Genomic DNA, 15,382 nt, shown 5'->3' on the forward strand with positions numbered 1-15,382 from the left:
CAGACATTGACAATTTGAATTTGTTACAACCTCAGTGTTCAAGTTTATACAATAAATTTATATCCCTGATTCCTATTAATTTATTTGTTTTTGCATTTTTTCTGTACATTCTTTTTTGTTCACAATTTCTGTAGTGATGGTTTTCAACTAGTTCGCGGCATGTTCGCAGCAACTAGTTCGCGGGGTGATCGCAGCAACTTGTTCGCGGGAAGTTCACAGCTAGCTACTTGTTCGCGGGAAGTTCGCGGCAACTTGCTCGCGGCAAAACTACTTTGCATGTGAAAAGTGCACACCAATTGAACATCACGCGAACAATTATACCAATTGTATAAAAAGTGTTCGCGGCATGTTCGCCGGATATTCGCGGCATGATCGCAGCAAGTGTTCGCGGCAAACTATAATATTTCCGTAAGGGTGATTTAGTCAGTACAGTAGAGGATATAGCCTCGATTTTCATTTGGTGACATATGAAAAATAGCGCAACAAGCAAACAACTAAAATGTATGCCAGAATGTCTATCTGCATGCCAGTAAAAGAATGATATGAAATTTATGCAATAGGCCTAATTCAAGTCTAAATACAAAATTTATCAACCTATCCTCTATACGCTAAAATCCGCTATACCATATTAAAGCATTTTAAATGAAGAGGAAAAAAATATGATAGGGCATAGCCATGGATCTAGTGAAAAAAAAGGACAGTGAGACACAACTGAGGGTCCCTTAACCATTATTTTTATTTATTTCAATGGACTTTCGTACAAACTACGTACGGTTGCCTCCCTTTTAAATCTTCACATGTGAAGTCGACAACCAGGAAGTAAAACAAGGAAGTTTAGAAAGTTTACAAACTTTAATTGAAACTACATATAGTTTGAAACGCCGTGAAAATATATTTTTCTTTGATGTTCTTTCCTAGAGAATTCAACACAGAAAGCTGTCAGTCGTCGTATGAGGAAGAAACAGGTACGCAGTAATTCCCACAAAGTTATATATTCACTTTGAAATGTGGTGGGTGGGGTAACGTGAAAGGTAAAACAAACAACTGCCAACCAGTCAGGCACGTAAGGCTACTGGGTTCAGCTCATGCCTAAGTCCAGGCCCAACCCTATAGTAGAGGAATAATCCAAGTGCTTCAAACCAATTCAGGCTGATTCAGAAAACATTCATTCTTTGTCGGAACCATGTATGACTGAATAGACTTGAAGATAGTGTGATCAATGCAGACACTGGGAACAGTTTCAGAAATAGACTCTCAAACTCTCATTTTGACTAAATGCGTACTACCCCCGTTGTGTAAAAGCCAGCATTGGTCACTTTGACATATCACCATACAGATACCGATACAGAATCCCTGTGCGTACTGGTACTGATGATAAACCCGGACAGATGATAAAGTCGACCACCTTGGAAATATTTTATTGCAATCGGTTATATATAAAATTGAACACACCATCTAATAGTTTCCATTTACAACACCAACTGGTGTAAATAAAAACAAAATTGGTAAATATTCTGTATAAATAAATGACTTGCATTGATCTGTATAAAAAATATTTATTCAAAATTACTGGGGAAGAGGGTGTTTTTTTGCGCATGCTCACTGTCGCCACTTGAAGGCCTGACATTGGGTAACTTTTCATTACTTGATCAGAAATGACTGTTTGCAGCTTTTTGGGGAAAGTTTCAGTAAAATACTATGAAGAAAATTTTGTAGATGACAAAGTGTTCGAATTTATCATCAGTCAACCTGCTTACAGTCCCCATTTTACTAACCCTTTCAGGGCCTCACTTCGTGTGAGTTTGCTAACTAAATATAAATTTGAATTATGCAAGGTTATCAGCAAATGTTATGCTTTATTTTGATTACAATTGGCAGAAATAAAAAAGTTACAGGTAAAAAACCTCATTTTCTGTTCGGGTTTATCATCAGTACCAGTAAGGCTGTGTTGGTTCTTATTAAATGGTGTGAAAGTAAAATTAATTAATTCCTTTTTGTACATTCAGTTGTTTAGTGAAAATGACCGTTGCACCTGTAATTGTGTAAACTTATGCAGATACTTTGCCTTACTGGCTTATTGGGATGACTTGTTTTATGATCTGATATTTTATAGTTGTCATTCCTCTAAGTCTTACCCATACATGCCATAATTTTTCAGGACATTTCCGGGATTCTGAATTAAAATTTCCGGGATTTTTACTCTTTGTCCGGGACATACACCGTGACATTAGTATTCATCTGTTTCACATGTTCCATGCATAAATATCATAAAATTACATGTAGTTTCTGGAGATAAACAACCTTTTAAAATAATTATCGTTGAATTGACCGTTTTCAGCGATCTCTTCCATAAAGGATAGGCCTACATGTAACTTCACCATCTACTACTAAAAACAATGAGATTTTCGACTATTGTTCCTAATATTAAATAATCATAAAACTGTTATTGATTGCATAATTCTGTCAGTTCATAATCAGGGTCATCAAAATAGCTGACTGTAACTTAATCAGGGTCATCAAAAGATCGCAGGGCGCGTTCAATGTGAGTGTTGATCGAAGCTGGCTTAATCAACACGTGTCCCGCTCAAGGGCATGAAACTGATATTGGATAATTAGGAATAAACAATGTGACACCGGGGACTGTTTATTGTGTTTTATTAACGTAAAATTCAACAATTTATAGACCAAAAAAACCAGTTTTTTGGGGGTTTATTTTTTGTTTTCTGTATTTTTATTTTTCCGCGACATTACAACACTGTCCGGGACGAGTATGTCATTTCCGGGACAATCCGGGACGTATCCCATGTATGACTTACCCTTTTCTTCATTTTACTATTAAGAAAACAAAGACATTAAAAAATCCAAAAAAGTCCTAATATACCTGGTCAGACTTACTTGCTCTGAAAAATATTCATGTAGAAACTTCAAAATGGGTTGAATATAACTCAGTTTTATGTAAGAGGCTTAAATACTTGGAAATATGATGTGAATAAGTTTGGATGTGACGGGGACAGCGACAGTCAAAAGTTATCTCATTGTCCAGAAGCGTCCTATTATTTGGACTAACAGAATACTGATCTTGATTTTGAAGCAGTTTGGTAGCAATAACAAATCTGTCATCACCATGCTTGATAGAAATGTCTTACAATGTATACATATTACAGGTATTGTTTTAAACCTTAAAATTATTACATTTAAGCATTTATGTGAAGTTCAGAGGTGTGATCGGCCAGAACTGAGTAATGCTAATCTTTTTGACTTATCAACATACTGGCTTAGTTTCTCTATTATCACTGGTCTGATATCTTTCCATGGGTCATTTTCTCCTAAAGAAAGCAGCATTTTGATATCAAGGTCTTGTACACCAGTTCTAAGATGCAAACTTGTTCTGATTGTTTCTTTGTGGTTCTTGAAGATTGGGCATTCCAGCAGGTAATGCTCTACAGACTTTGGGTCACCACATTCACAGTGGGGGTCATCAGACATTCTGAGGTCAGCCCCCACTTCAGTCTCTGCTCCTGCCAAATGTCAGCCAATACTTTTAGCATTTAAAACACATGAAGCAGATATCTTGATCATTAAATATGTTACGCCAAGTATTTCAGAGCAAATTACTTGTCCAGAGTATAGGAGAATCGATTCAAGCTTGGTTGGTGTTGCTCAGTAAAATTAAGAAATAGAGCCGGGACAGTATCAATCTTTGCTTTCAATAAACATACTTACCTGAAACACATCATATCATAGATTTCAAGTTTGGTAGACCTGTGAAAGATCACGGTTATGGTTATCTTGAGATGCAGATCAGTTTCTGGTTGATAACTGAAGAATACTTTGTCTCAGGAACCTCAAACTTGGTAGGCAGGTTTGACCAGAACAGATGACCCTGGACTGTCAGTTTCAAGATCAGCAGACCAGAGGTCAAAGTCATGTTCACATTGAGCTTAAACCTGAAACTTTTTTTTTCTTCCACATTTTCATTCATTGCTCATTTGGCACCATTCAAACCAAAGAAGTATAAAATACACAGAATGGCAACAGGAGATAATCTCGCATAAGCTCGTGTCAGTGCGTTATTTTACTGAAGCGTTTGCTGACTTGATCACTGGTGATTAAAGTATTACACTGGCATACGGCCGGCACGTTATAAGCCGAATCGGGTCCAATTTTCAAACAACAACTGTTGATTTCTCAGACTTCTGATCATAAATTCATTCCCTCCCAGTGTAGAAAATACTAATAACCTTTAAAAAAATACCATTATCATTATAAACAAATGATCTGGTAGAAAGTTTTTCACGACAAGTTGCCAATCTATTTATGTTTGTAGCTCTTTGTTCAAACTATGCAAGTTTGGATTATTATTTTAACACAAATTCAAACCGTTTTCAATTTTTCTGTCAGTTTTTGAAGTCGTTCTTTCAAGTTGCTTTGAAAACATTGAGTTGGCAAAAACTTTACCTTTCTACAGTTTGATACCAGAAGGTATAGGCAGATAAAATTGTACCCTTACCATATTATAATTAACTTAAAAGTTTTGCAATTTTCAGCCTAGATTTCTCACTTAGACAATGTATGATAGATATGGCTTTGTACCACATCAATATAAGTTATAACATAGCCACATATGTTTAAATGTTTTGGTTTTGAAATCAGGTTTTATAAAAGACTAAGGATATTTACGTAACTGGAGACTTGAAATGGATGGTCTTTTTTAGTGTTACCCACGCAAACTTTGAAAGCATGATTCACTACCGTCAGTTACAGGTTTGGAGTCAGCAGCTTTACCTTTGTTACCTGCTTTATATTTCATCAATTCTCACCACCCCATCCCATTTCACCATGTGTTATGGTGTTTCATTGTTTGAATTTTCCCTATCATGTTATTGATATGCAAGCCTTGGTTTAGAATTTCACTATGGACTTATTTCTGTTTTCCTCTGTGGTTGACAATGTATTTTCATCTGTAGTACTTCTAAATTGATAATAATTACCGTAAATCCCCAAGTTAGAGCCCCCACTTTAACGAATGCCGCTCCCAAGATAAAAAAAAAACACTTGTCGGCAGTTTTGAAATTGCATGGAAGGGCTAAATATATTAAATGTTGTAACAATATGTAGTCCAACCCCTATTTGCTTTTGTTCTGTATGTAATTCTAAGTATTTAATTAAAATAATTATGTTGAAGCTAGTTATGAAATTAGTTTTGAATTCAATTAATTCAAAGTAGTTACTGTATCTTGAGGAAAACAAATGATAGCCCTTTGATATAAAAATATCTACCAAATAGATTTTAAATCAATTTTCAGGGGAAAAAAAACAACTAATTACTTGATGCATTTTCCTGCAAAATGATGTCTTATAGTTATGAGAGTCCACTTTATAGATTCATTGACCAGGGGCCACCGGTGCTTACTTTGGATTATACAATAGATTGAAAAATGTTTTATTTTAATATAAGTACAAATTTACTGTGAGTGTGTACATGTATGTTGTCAATAGAAATCATATTTTTTATCACCTCAGTCTATTACAAAACACTTAGGAAAAAAAACAAAATTAGGACAAGTGGGGCACTTAGACGATAATATATTATGTTCCTTTTCATAGGCTTAAATGAACATCCCCGAAGGCCTTTAAATATTTCGCATTCAGGTTTTACAGGACATTTTAAGTAAAATTGAAAGTGAATCTGAATGTTCCGGCTGAATGACTTAATTAAGGGTGGGGAATTTCTTTTGCATTTCTCAAGATCACTTTAGCATAAACTGTATAGATCAATATTTCAGGGGATTTTGCATTTCATGATAATGCTGTTTTAAATACTTCCTTTGTTGTGCTCGAACAGCAAAACAGAAAAAATATGAAATCTAAAATATTACTTCCTTAATGTAAATTTTTGACAGTATTTTTTATATGTGTATAAATTATTGATTGCAGTAACATAAGGTTTAAGATAAATGAGTCAGCTATTATAAGGTTGTTTGTTATACTGTACTTTTAAATCATTGAATTTTGTGGATAATAAATTTTGTGGTTTGGGGCCAAAAATGGTTATTTTTTGTTGATCTGAATTGGTGGATTTCTACAAGGATGAAATAATGGATATTTTTTGTATGAATAGATGCAACCATGTATATTTAGGAAGAATGTTAAATGGTTTCTTTACTATAAATACTGTAGATTTTATTTGTTAACTTTCGACTTTACTACATGTATAATAAAGTTACAGTAGTACGATTGAATACAGTGGAAACATTTAATTTCGTGGGGATGAAATTTCATGGTTTTTTTATGGAAACAGCAATTTTTTGTGGATTTGAATTCGTGTTTTGAAGATAAAATAAATGGAAATTTTATGTGTTCATTAGGATTTAAGTTTGCTGATTGATGTAATGGCAAAATCCTAGAAAATTATTCTCCCACAAATGTTAGTGACAGTATATAAGTATGGCGTTAGCTTCTAACATTTCTTTTCGTGAAAGGCTGGTTAAGAAAAATGTGGCTTACTTTAACCAGTTTTTGGTCTGTCCCTACCTATGGGGGAAAAGTCATTAGTAGTTTTGCATGAAAGGAGACATTTAAGCGTAGATGACCCCATTTGGGTTTGAACCAAAAGACTCCTTTTACCAGAAAGAGTTATGTGTTAACAGTCAGGGGTGTAACTGTTTTAAGTTATGTAACCTATTTCAGTTACTTTTTCAAGCATTTTTATAACCTGTATTAGTTTATAAAATTTTAAAAGTTAACTCAGGTAAGTTATTCAAAAAAAAGTCTTTTTGCTGTCTCACAAAGTGACCTTTAAAGTGAAATTAGTAGAAAACTGTGGTTTTATCATATTCTTTTTTTAGCCCTGTCATGACCTGTAAGCATAATGGGATGTTAAGAGTTTTATAGCTTTAAATCTTTTGCATAAAGCTTTATCAGCCTTGCATAAAAAAAAAATTCTGCATAGCGGGAAAGATAAAAGTTAAAGGATTCAGGAAATAATTGCATTGTCTCATCAAATGAGGAATTGGACGGAGGGCTTTGTAATATTTAATGATAACTGAAACAAGTTATGAAAGAATAAGCAGTAACTCAAATGGGTTATAGACTGCGATAACTTGAAACAGTTACACCCCTGACTGGTTAAGAGAGACAGTTTTGTAGAGTATGAATTGTTAAGCTTTACACTTTTTTTTTTATCTGACTATAGGTACTAGGTTAAACTGTTCAGAAATCTCTAAAATCATATTCCCTTAATGTGAGATAATGAAATATATTTTTACATCTTTACTTGGTTTTCAGCATTTTGACTGCAGACAGACATCAAAGAATTTCAACCTTCTCATGAAAGGATCACGACTTCCTCCACCACCGGGAAGATCTGGTGGTCGACCATTACCACCAGAGGTAAGAGAGCTTATTTCACAATTCAAGCTGCCATCAATCAGTCCAAGTGCTGGTTGGGAACCATTTTCCGGACACATTTTCATATTTCGGCTCCATTATTCTTTAAAAAAATATTTGACATAAATGAAGCCCACACGGCACAAACTTCAGCTCCTTCTGCAGCCGATATTGTAATCAGCATCGCATTGTAACGTAAAATATGGGTTCCACGGGACCTCAAATGGGGTCACTAAAAGAAGTTATTTTCCCCGTGAGGTAAACCAGTAGCCGGACAAATATTTTGACAGTGTTTTGCTGTTAATTTGATATCCAGAAAAGTAATTAAACTATTTTTACACATTTCTTTATCATTCATTTCTTCAAAAATGCACATGAAGCATAACCCGATGTTCAATTGCTGCTACGAAAGCACACCGAGATTGACTATAAAAAACTCGAATTTCATCTATCACGAATTCTTGATAATTCCAATGACATAGAATAAATTACTGCAAAAATCGACAGCCTGCATTTATGTAAACTATTACCGTGAAATTAAAAAGTAGGCATGCTATCAGCAGCAAAATTTATGTAGTTTAATTATTTCATTCCCCACTTGATTCCCTCAGCAAGTGTGACTACTGCGCATGCGCAGTGCTATCTTCATGCCCCGTTAAGACAGAAAGATGTTTTGGGAGCACAGTTGAGTTATCCTCATAAAACCTAACATTATACAGCCTTGTAATATAGTGGTTTGTTGTAGTCATGAAAAACAAACATCTAAATGATGTAGATGAAACAATTACATAAATAACAACGAAATAAAGTGGATATTACATGTGTCCGGAAACTGGTCCAGTCCGGAAACTGGGTCCCAACCAGTATAACTCTGAGTTATTGTTAGAATAAGAAAAATTGGGGCAGTATGAAAAAATAAAGACCAATATGAGAATATCAAGGCCACTACAAGAAAATAAAAAATTGCTGATTTTAAAAACTTGCAGTATCCACTTAATGGCTTAAGCAGTGTTCTTTTTCCAGTGTTCTTCAAACTTAGTCAAAATGTTTATGGGCATATTATCATGGCCAGATTTGATAACCAGGTGGATAAGACTTTGTTGCTCTGAAGTTACGGCCCTTGAATTAGCCAAATGAGAAAACTTACTATTAATCTGCTCAGTAAGTAGAGTACAGTGCAACCTCTGCAAAGCAACACCCTTTGGGAGATGCAGATATTGGCCTGTGTTGAGAGGTTGTTGCTCTATAGAGGTTAAATTGATAGTAAATTTCAACTATGGGAAATTTTGATGATGCTGTTGGGGAGGGGTTTTTGCTATAGAGAGGGCTGCTCTGGAGAGGTTGCACTGTATTTTAAAAAGTTGAAAGTAATTTGCTATGACATCATAAATTGTGACAGTTTGCCACTGGTGTTTTTTTTTATGTATTTGTAGCCTCCATCTGGTGGATCGAGTGATGCTCCACCGCCTCTGCCATCTAGACCAGGTCAGGGTGGTAAATCACATGGCAGTACTCGACTGCCTCCACCTCCAGTCGTAAATGGACAGGTATGTATAGTTTAAATTACCTGATTTCCTTAGCCTGAAGTAGTAAAGGTGGCAGAGCTTAAGTCAATTAAAAATTTAAAAAACAGTGCTTAAGGGGATGTGATTTTAAAAACACATGTTCTGTTTGTGGTTTTTAAATTAACTTTCCAAACAATGTTACAGGCAAAGTGTTAAAATGGTCTATGACCTTTCCCAGATACTACAAGACCTTTTCCAGATACTACATTTTTTATCATATTTGCTTTATGTTGATACACAGATTTTCAATGAAACAGTAGCAGATCGTTTGGGCCAGAAAGGCCTACATCAAATGGTGCGAGAAAATTGACATTTTGTTGCAATAAAAGTGTGTTGTTTGACATGGTTCTATTTATTTGGTTGTTCTCCGAGTCTTAAGGTGTGCAAATAGCAACAAAGAAACTAGTTATTTGAATTGATGGATTTCACTGGATGACATGTTGTACACAGGAATGTCACTGAACTGCTCAACTGCAGACATGGCCAGTTGTTGACAAAGTAGGACAAAGTGTTTCAGCTTAAATATTGGACTGAAAGAATTTAGAAAATCATTGTTACAAAGATCTCTGTTGAAAACACAAAATTACTTTTGAATAAGTGAACAGCATTATATTTGCATTTATGCTATGTGTAGTCTTTTAGTGTTACCAATCATATGAAACCTGTCACTTTTTGGTTAGACTTAGTATCTAGTATATTTAGTTGAACAGTTCATTCTAGCACTGCTATGTGATTTATGTTTCATTCTGCGCTTTTCAAAAATAATCATTAATCATGATTACTTTGGGTTATTGATTAATAATTTAATCAATTAATAGAAATTGGTCTGTTAATCAATTAATAATCGATTATTAAAAAATGTCTTGCTAGCAGGTGAGCTTGTCTGAGTCATCTTTGAGTCTATACTTCCTGGAAAAACCAGTACTTGAGTCAGATGAGAAGATGCGGTTGTTGTTTCCCAATTATTTTAACCTGTAGACCACAGCCTCACCCTATGTAGAATATTTATAAACGATTAGTGCATGTCTCCCTCTAGGACGGACCAGTAGACGACTATTTGGAGCCAGATGATTGGAGCAGCAACGGACCTCCAGTTCTCCCACCCAAAAATTTTGTAATGCTTTTGATTGTAGTTTTGCATGCTTTCAAACTGTTTAGTTAACTGGTTTATATCTTAATGGTTGAGGGATTGACATTAAAAGTTAAAGATAAGTTATTAAATGCAATGTCATGTATTTGATTGCACATTCTCTATAACCATTAAGTAAGTAATACGGGGTGGATGCATTGTTTGGAAAAATCTAGAATACTGAATTCAGTGACATCAAACAAGTTTGTTTCCTTAATATCTTTTAAGATGACTTTAAATGTTGTTGGCGATGGGTACAATTTCTGACTTATTTATCTAAATTTGTACTCTTGTAATAATTTATTAATGATTCGGTATTTCGAAATATATGTAAGATAAAGGATATTTTTTAAAAATGTTAAAGACAGTTCTAAGATCTAACATGACCCGATTTATTTCCCTATTAAAAACAATATATCTCGAACAGTGATTTGCTCTTAATGAATAAAATCATTGTTTGTAGTTCAGATATGTATTATTATATCACTTGGGCTGCACACTCTTGATAAAATTCCTTTGCATCTGAACTACAAACCAGGATCCATGCTGTTCGCTTTCAAAGCCTATTGCAATTAAAGAAATCTTTAGCAAACAGTATGGATCCTGACCAGACTGCACTGATGCCCAGGCTGGTCTGGATCCATGCTGGTCGCAAACCACTATGTTGGTTTTCTCATGGCACAGCTCAAATGAGATATAATATTTCTTAAGTACACAGAATAGCATTGTTTCCAATAAATTTGCAGGACTTAGATATAAGGGGAAATACCCTAAAAAACAAAATTGCCAGCAGTGTTAAAGCTGTGATATTTTACGACAATGTAACTGACACAAAATAAAAAGTACCAGAAATGGCTTGAATCCCTCAGTCATAAAGATATAAACAGTATTTATTTGCTACAGATTGGGTGTCTGAATTTACTTTTCCTTGGAAATATCACTCTTTCATTAAGCATTTTATGATTTGCCAGTCTGCACAGTCATACACCTTAGCACAATAGTGGTACATAAAGTGTAGTCCTAGTTATATAAATTTCTTTCTGTAGTTGCATTATTTTGTTTCTATATACATTGCAGATTTTGTGATTTCTATTATACCGCTGGAAGCTGTTTTCTTTAGATACAATTTTCTGTACTGTGCTTTTCCGGCTTGATATTCAATCTAAGAGCTTAATTAGCTTTTTTTATGTCCCCAAAGGAAAACCATAGATAATTCACACCATCCGAAATACCACATTTCTTAGCATAGACTTTTTAACCTTTCGCCTGCTAGCAACAAGTGAATTTGCCTTTGCGACAAGTGCAGACCAAGATCAGCCTGCACAAATCATGGTCTATACACTGCTTGCTATTCAGTCAGTAACTTTTCTTTTTAGCTCATCTGATTTTTTGAAAAAAAATGATGAGTTATTGTCATCACTTGAGCGGTTGTCGGCGTCGGCGTCGGCGTCGGCGTCGGGGTCAGCGTTGCCTGGTTAAGTTTTATGTTTAGGGCAGCTTTTTTTTCCCAACTATCAACTATTGCTTTGAAACTTGGAATACTTGTTCACCTCATAAGCTGACCCTGTTTCAGCAAGAAACATAACCCATCTTGCTTTTGCAAGATTTATGGGCCCCTTTTTTACTTAGAAATACAGATTTCTTGGTTAAGTTTTATGTTTAGGTCAACTTTTCTCCCAAACTGTCAAGCTATTGCTTTGAAACTTGGAATACTTGTTCACCATCATAAGCTGACCCTGTCAGCAGAACATAAACTCCTCTTGCTTTTTTGCAAGATTTATTGCCCTTTGGACTGAGAAAATCGTTTTCTTGGGTTAAATTTTATGTTTAGGTCGCTTTTATCCTAAACTATCAAAGCTATTGCTTTAAAACTTGCAACACTTGTTCACCCTCATAAGTTGACCCTGTACAGCAAGAAACATAACTCCATCCTGCTTTTTGCAAGATTTATGGCCCCTTTTGGACTTAGAAAATGTCAGATTTCTTGGTAAGTTTTATGTTTAGGTCAACTTTTTCTCTTAAACTATCAAGCTATTGCTTTGAAACTTGCAACACTTGTTCACCATCTAAGCTGACCCTGTACAGCAAGCAGCGTAACTCCATCCCGCTTTTTGCAATAATTATTGCCCCTTTTTGGGCTTAGAAAATCATTTTTTTTGGTTGAGTTTTTTGTTTAAGTCAACTTTTCTCATAAACTATCAAAGCTATTGGGTTTAAAACTTGCAACAGTTTTTCACCATCATAAGTGGACACTGTACATCAAGAAACATAACTCTATCTGCTTTTTGCAAGAATGATGGCCCTTTTTAGACTTGAAAATCATGGGTAGGACAAATTTCTATTACACAAAAAAAATCAGATGAGCGTCAGCACCCGCAAGGCGGTTGCTCTTGTTTAAAATTTTTAAATCATTGTTTTTCTAGAGAAGCTTTCTGTTTTAGAGACCTTTGAGCACTTAAAATTGTTGCTTCGTTTGGTGATTTCACAATAAGCTATATTAGCATTGTAAAAAATTAACTATTCTTAACAGCGGATGTTTTCGGATATACTAATTGATACTAATTCCTGTTTTAAATTTATGAAAGCAGAGTTTTTATGAATATTAATGAAAATAAGATTATCAGGTATATTTCCAAAGCTTCAGCAATTTTTGTCTGGAATCTCTAAAATTACTTTAATACTATGCAAATGTTTAGCGATCTCTTATTATTAGTCCCCTACTGGTTGAAAACCATTTTCGGGGACTATAGGAGTGCGCTTTTCTGTCTGTCCATCATTCCATCCATCCGCATTTTCGTGTCTGGTCTATAACGAGGGATTTTAATATTACTTTGCACAAATGTTCCCCATGATGAGACGACATGTCATGCACAATATTCAGAGCCCTAGCTTAAAGGTCAAGGTCACAATTGGAGGTCAACAGGGCTTTTTTCCTGTCCAGTCCATAACACTGCCATCCATGAAGGTATTTTAATATTACTTGGCACAAATGTTCCCGATGATGAGACGACGTGTTATGCACAAAAACCCGGACCCCTTGCTCAAAGGTCAAGGTCACAATTGGAGGTCAAAGGTCAATAGGGTATTTTTCCTGTCCGGTCCAGAACTCTGTCATCCATCAAGGGATTTTAATATTACTTGGCATAAATGTTCCCCATGATGAGACGACATGTCATGCGCAAACCCAGAACCCTAGCTTAAAGGCCAAGATCACACTTGGAGATCAAAGGTCAATGGGACATTTTATCTGTCTGGTGTATAACTTTGTCATGCAAAACAGGATTTGAATATTACTTGGCACAAATGTTCACCACTATGAGAAGAGTGTCCTGCGCAAGAACCCGGTCCCTAGGGTTTGGGAAAGGGCCCAAAGGGCACACATAGAGGCCCCAGGTCAGATACAACAATGACATTGTCTGAAACATTTCTTCTTCATGTATGGAGGGATTTTGATGTAACTTTGCATAAATGTTCACTACCATGAGACGGATTTGTTTGTGCGCAAGAACCAGGTCCCCTAGGTCCTAAGGGTTCAAGGGCACACTTAGGAGGTCAAATGCCATATTCAGGAATGCTTTGTCCGGAGCATTCTTCTTCATGCATGGAGGGATTTTTTGTCACTTGGCACAAATGTTCACCCATAAGGCACCCTTGTTTTAGATTATGTTTCCTTTTGTTGTTACTATAATAGCTTTTATTGTAACTTATTCATTACTGGCCGTAGGGAAAAATCGAAACCAGTTTTCTGTGGTACAACATGCATGTTACATCCAATTTTTAGGTGTATTTTGACCTATCTCTATCTGGTGAAGAGTTTTGTGTGCACTTATATAGATTTTTTTTTAGCTTCGTGCCCAGGTGAGCTTTTGTGATCACCCTGTGTCCGTCATCCGTTGTCGTCCATCGTCCGTCCGTCCGTCTTCGTCAACAATTTGACTGTTAAACTCTAGAGGTCACAATTTTGGCCCAATCTTAATGAAACTTAGTTAGAATGTTACCCTCAATAAAATCTTGGATGAGTTTGATATTGGGTCATCTGGGGTCAAAAACTAGGTCACCAGGTCAAATCAAAGGAAAAGCTTATTAACACTCTAGAGGCCACATTTATGACTTTATCTTCATGAAACTTGGTCAGAATGTTAATCTTGATGATCTCAAGGTCAGATTCGAATCTTGGTCATGTTGGGTCAAAAACTAGGTCACCAGGTCAAATCAAAGGAAAAGCTTGTTAACACACTACAGGCCACATTTATGACCATATCTTAATGAAACTTGGTCAGAATGTTAATCTTGATGATCTTTAGGTCATGTTGAAATCTGGGTCAGGTGGGGTCAAAAACTAGATCACCAGGTCAAATCAAAGGAAAAGCTTGTTTTTAACACTCTAGAGGCCACATTTATAATATATCTTCATGAAACTTAATCAGAATATTAATCTTGATGATCTTTAGGTCAAGTTTAAATCTGGGTCATGTGGGGTCAAAAACTAGGTCACCAGGTCAAAGCAGAGGAAATGCTAGTTAACACACTACAGGCCACATTTATGACCATATCTTAATGAAACTCAGTCAGAATGTTAGTCTTGATGATCTTTAGGTCAGATTCGAATCTGGGTCATGTTGGGTCAAAAACTAGGTCACCAGGTCAAATCGAAGGAAAAGCTTGTTAACACTCTACAGGCCACATTTATGACCATATCTTAATGAAACTCAGTCAGAATGTTAATCTTGATGATCTTTAGGTCAGCTTTAAATCTGGGTCAGGTAAGGTCAAAAACTAGGTCACCAGGCCAAATCAAAGGAAAAGCTAGTTAACACTAGAGACCACATTCATGACCATATCTGAATGAAACTTGGTCAAAATGTTAATCTTGATGATCTTTAGATCATGTTTAAATCTGGGTCAGGTGGGTTCAAAAACTAGGTCACCAGATCAAATCAAATGTAAAATTTGTTAACACTCTAGAGGCCACATTTATGGTAATATCTCTATGAAACTTGGTCAGAATGTTAATCTTGATGATCTTTAGGTCATATTCAAATCTAGGTCATGTGGAGTCAGAAACTAGGTCACCAGATCAAATAAAAGGTAAAGCTTGTTAACACTCTAGAGGCCACATTTATGACTGTATCTTCATGAAACTTGGTCAGAAAGTAAATCTTGATGATCTTTAGGTCAAGACTAAATCTAGGTCAGGTGGGAATAAAAAACTAGGTCACTAGGTCAAATTAAAGGAAATGCTTCTTAACACTCTAGAGGCCACATTTATGACTGTATCTTCATGAAACTTGGTCAGAGT

The 15,382-nt window shown here is 35.6% G+C and overlaps 1 protein-coding gene across 7 annotated transcripts in view; it reads left to right on the forward strand.

Annotated features, from left to right (window-relative positions):
• Positions 1 to 787: 787 nt before the first annotated feature.
• The window catches only part of LOC123547480 (uncharacterized), a 49,674-nt gene continuing 35,079 nt past the window's right edge, over positions 788 to 15,382 (forward strand). For 4 of the 7 annotated variants that reach the window (XM_053551724.1, XM_053551722.1, XM_053551723.1 and 1 more), the window contains exons 1-4: positions 789 to 965; positions 7,288 to 7,392; positions 8,823 to 8,936; positions 9,991 to 10,068. In XM_053551724.1, coding sequence (XP_053407699.1) covers positions 951 to 965; positions 7,288 to 7,392; positions 8,823 to 8,936; positions 9,991 to 10,068 — 312 coding nt within the window. In that variant the 5' untranslated portion in view covers positions 789 to 950. Of the gene's footprint in view, positions 966 to 7,287; positions 7,393 to 8,822; positions 8,937 to 9,990; positions 10,069 to 15,382 lie in introns of all 7 variants that reach the window. The other 3 variants (XM_053551717.1, XM_053551720.1, XM_053551718.1) reach the window with 2 other exon arrangements.

The sequence above is a fragment of the Mercenaria mercenaria genome, chromosome 9, assembly GCF_021730395.1.
Source record: "Mercenaria mercenaria strain notata chromosome 9, MADL_Memer_1, whole genome shotgun sequence".
In the NCBI taxonomy this organism is placed as follows: domain Eukaryota; kingdom Metazoa; phylum Mollusca; class Bivalvia; order Venerida; family Veneridae; genus Mercenaria; species Mercenaria mercenaria.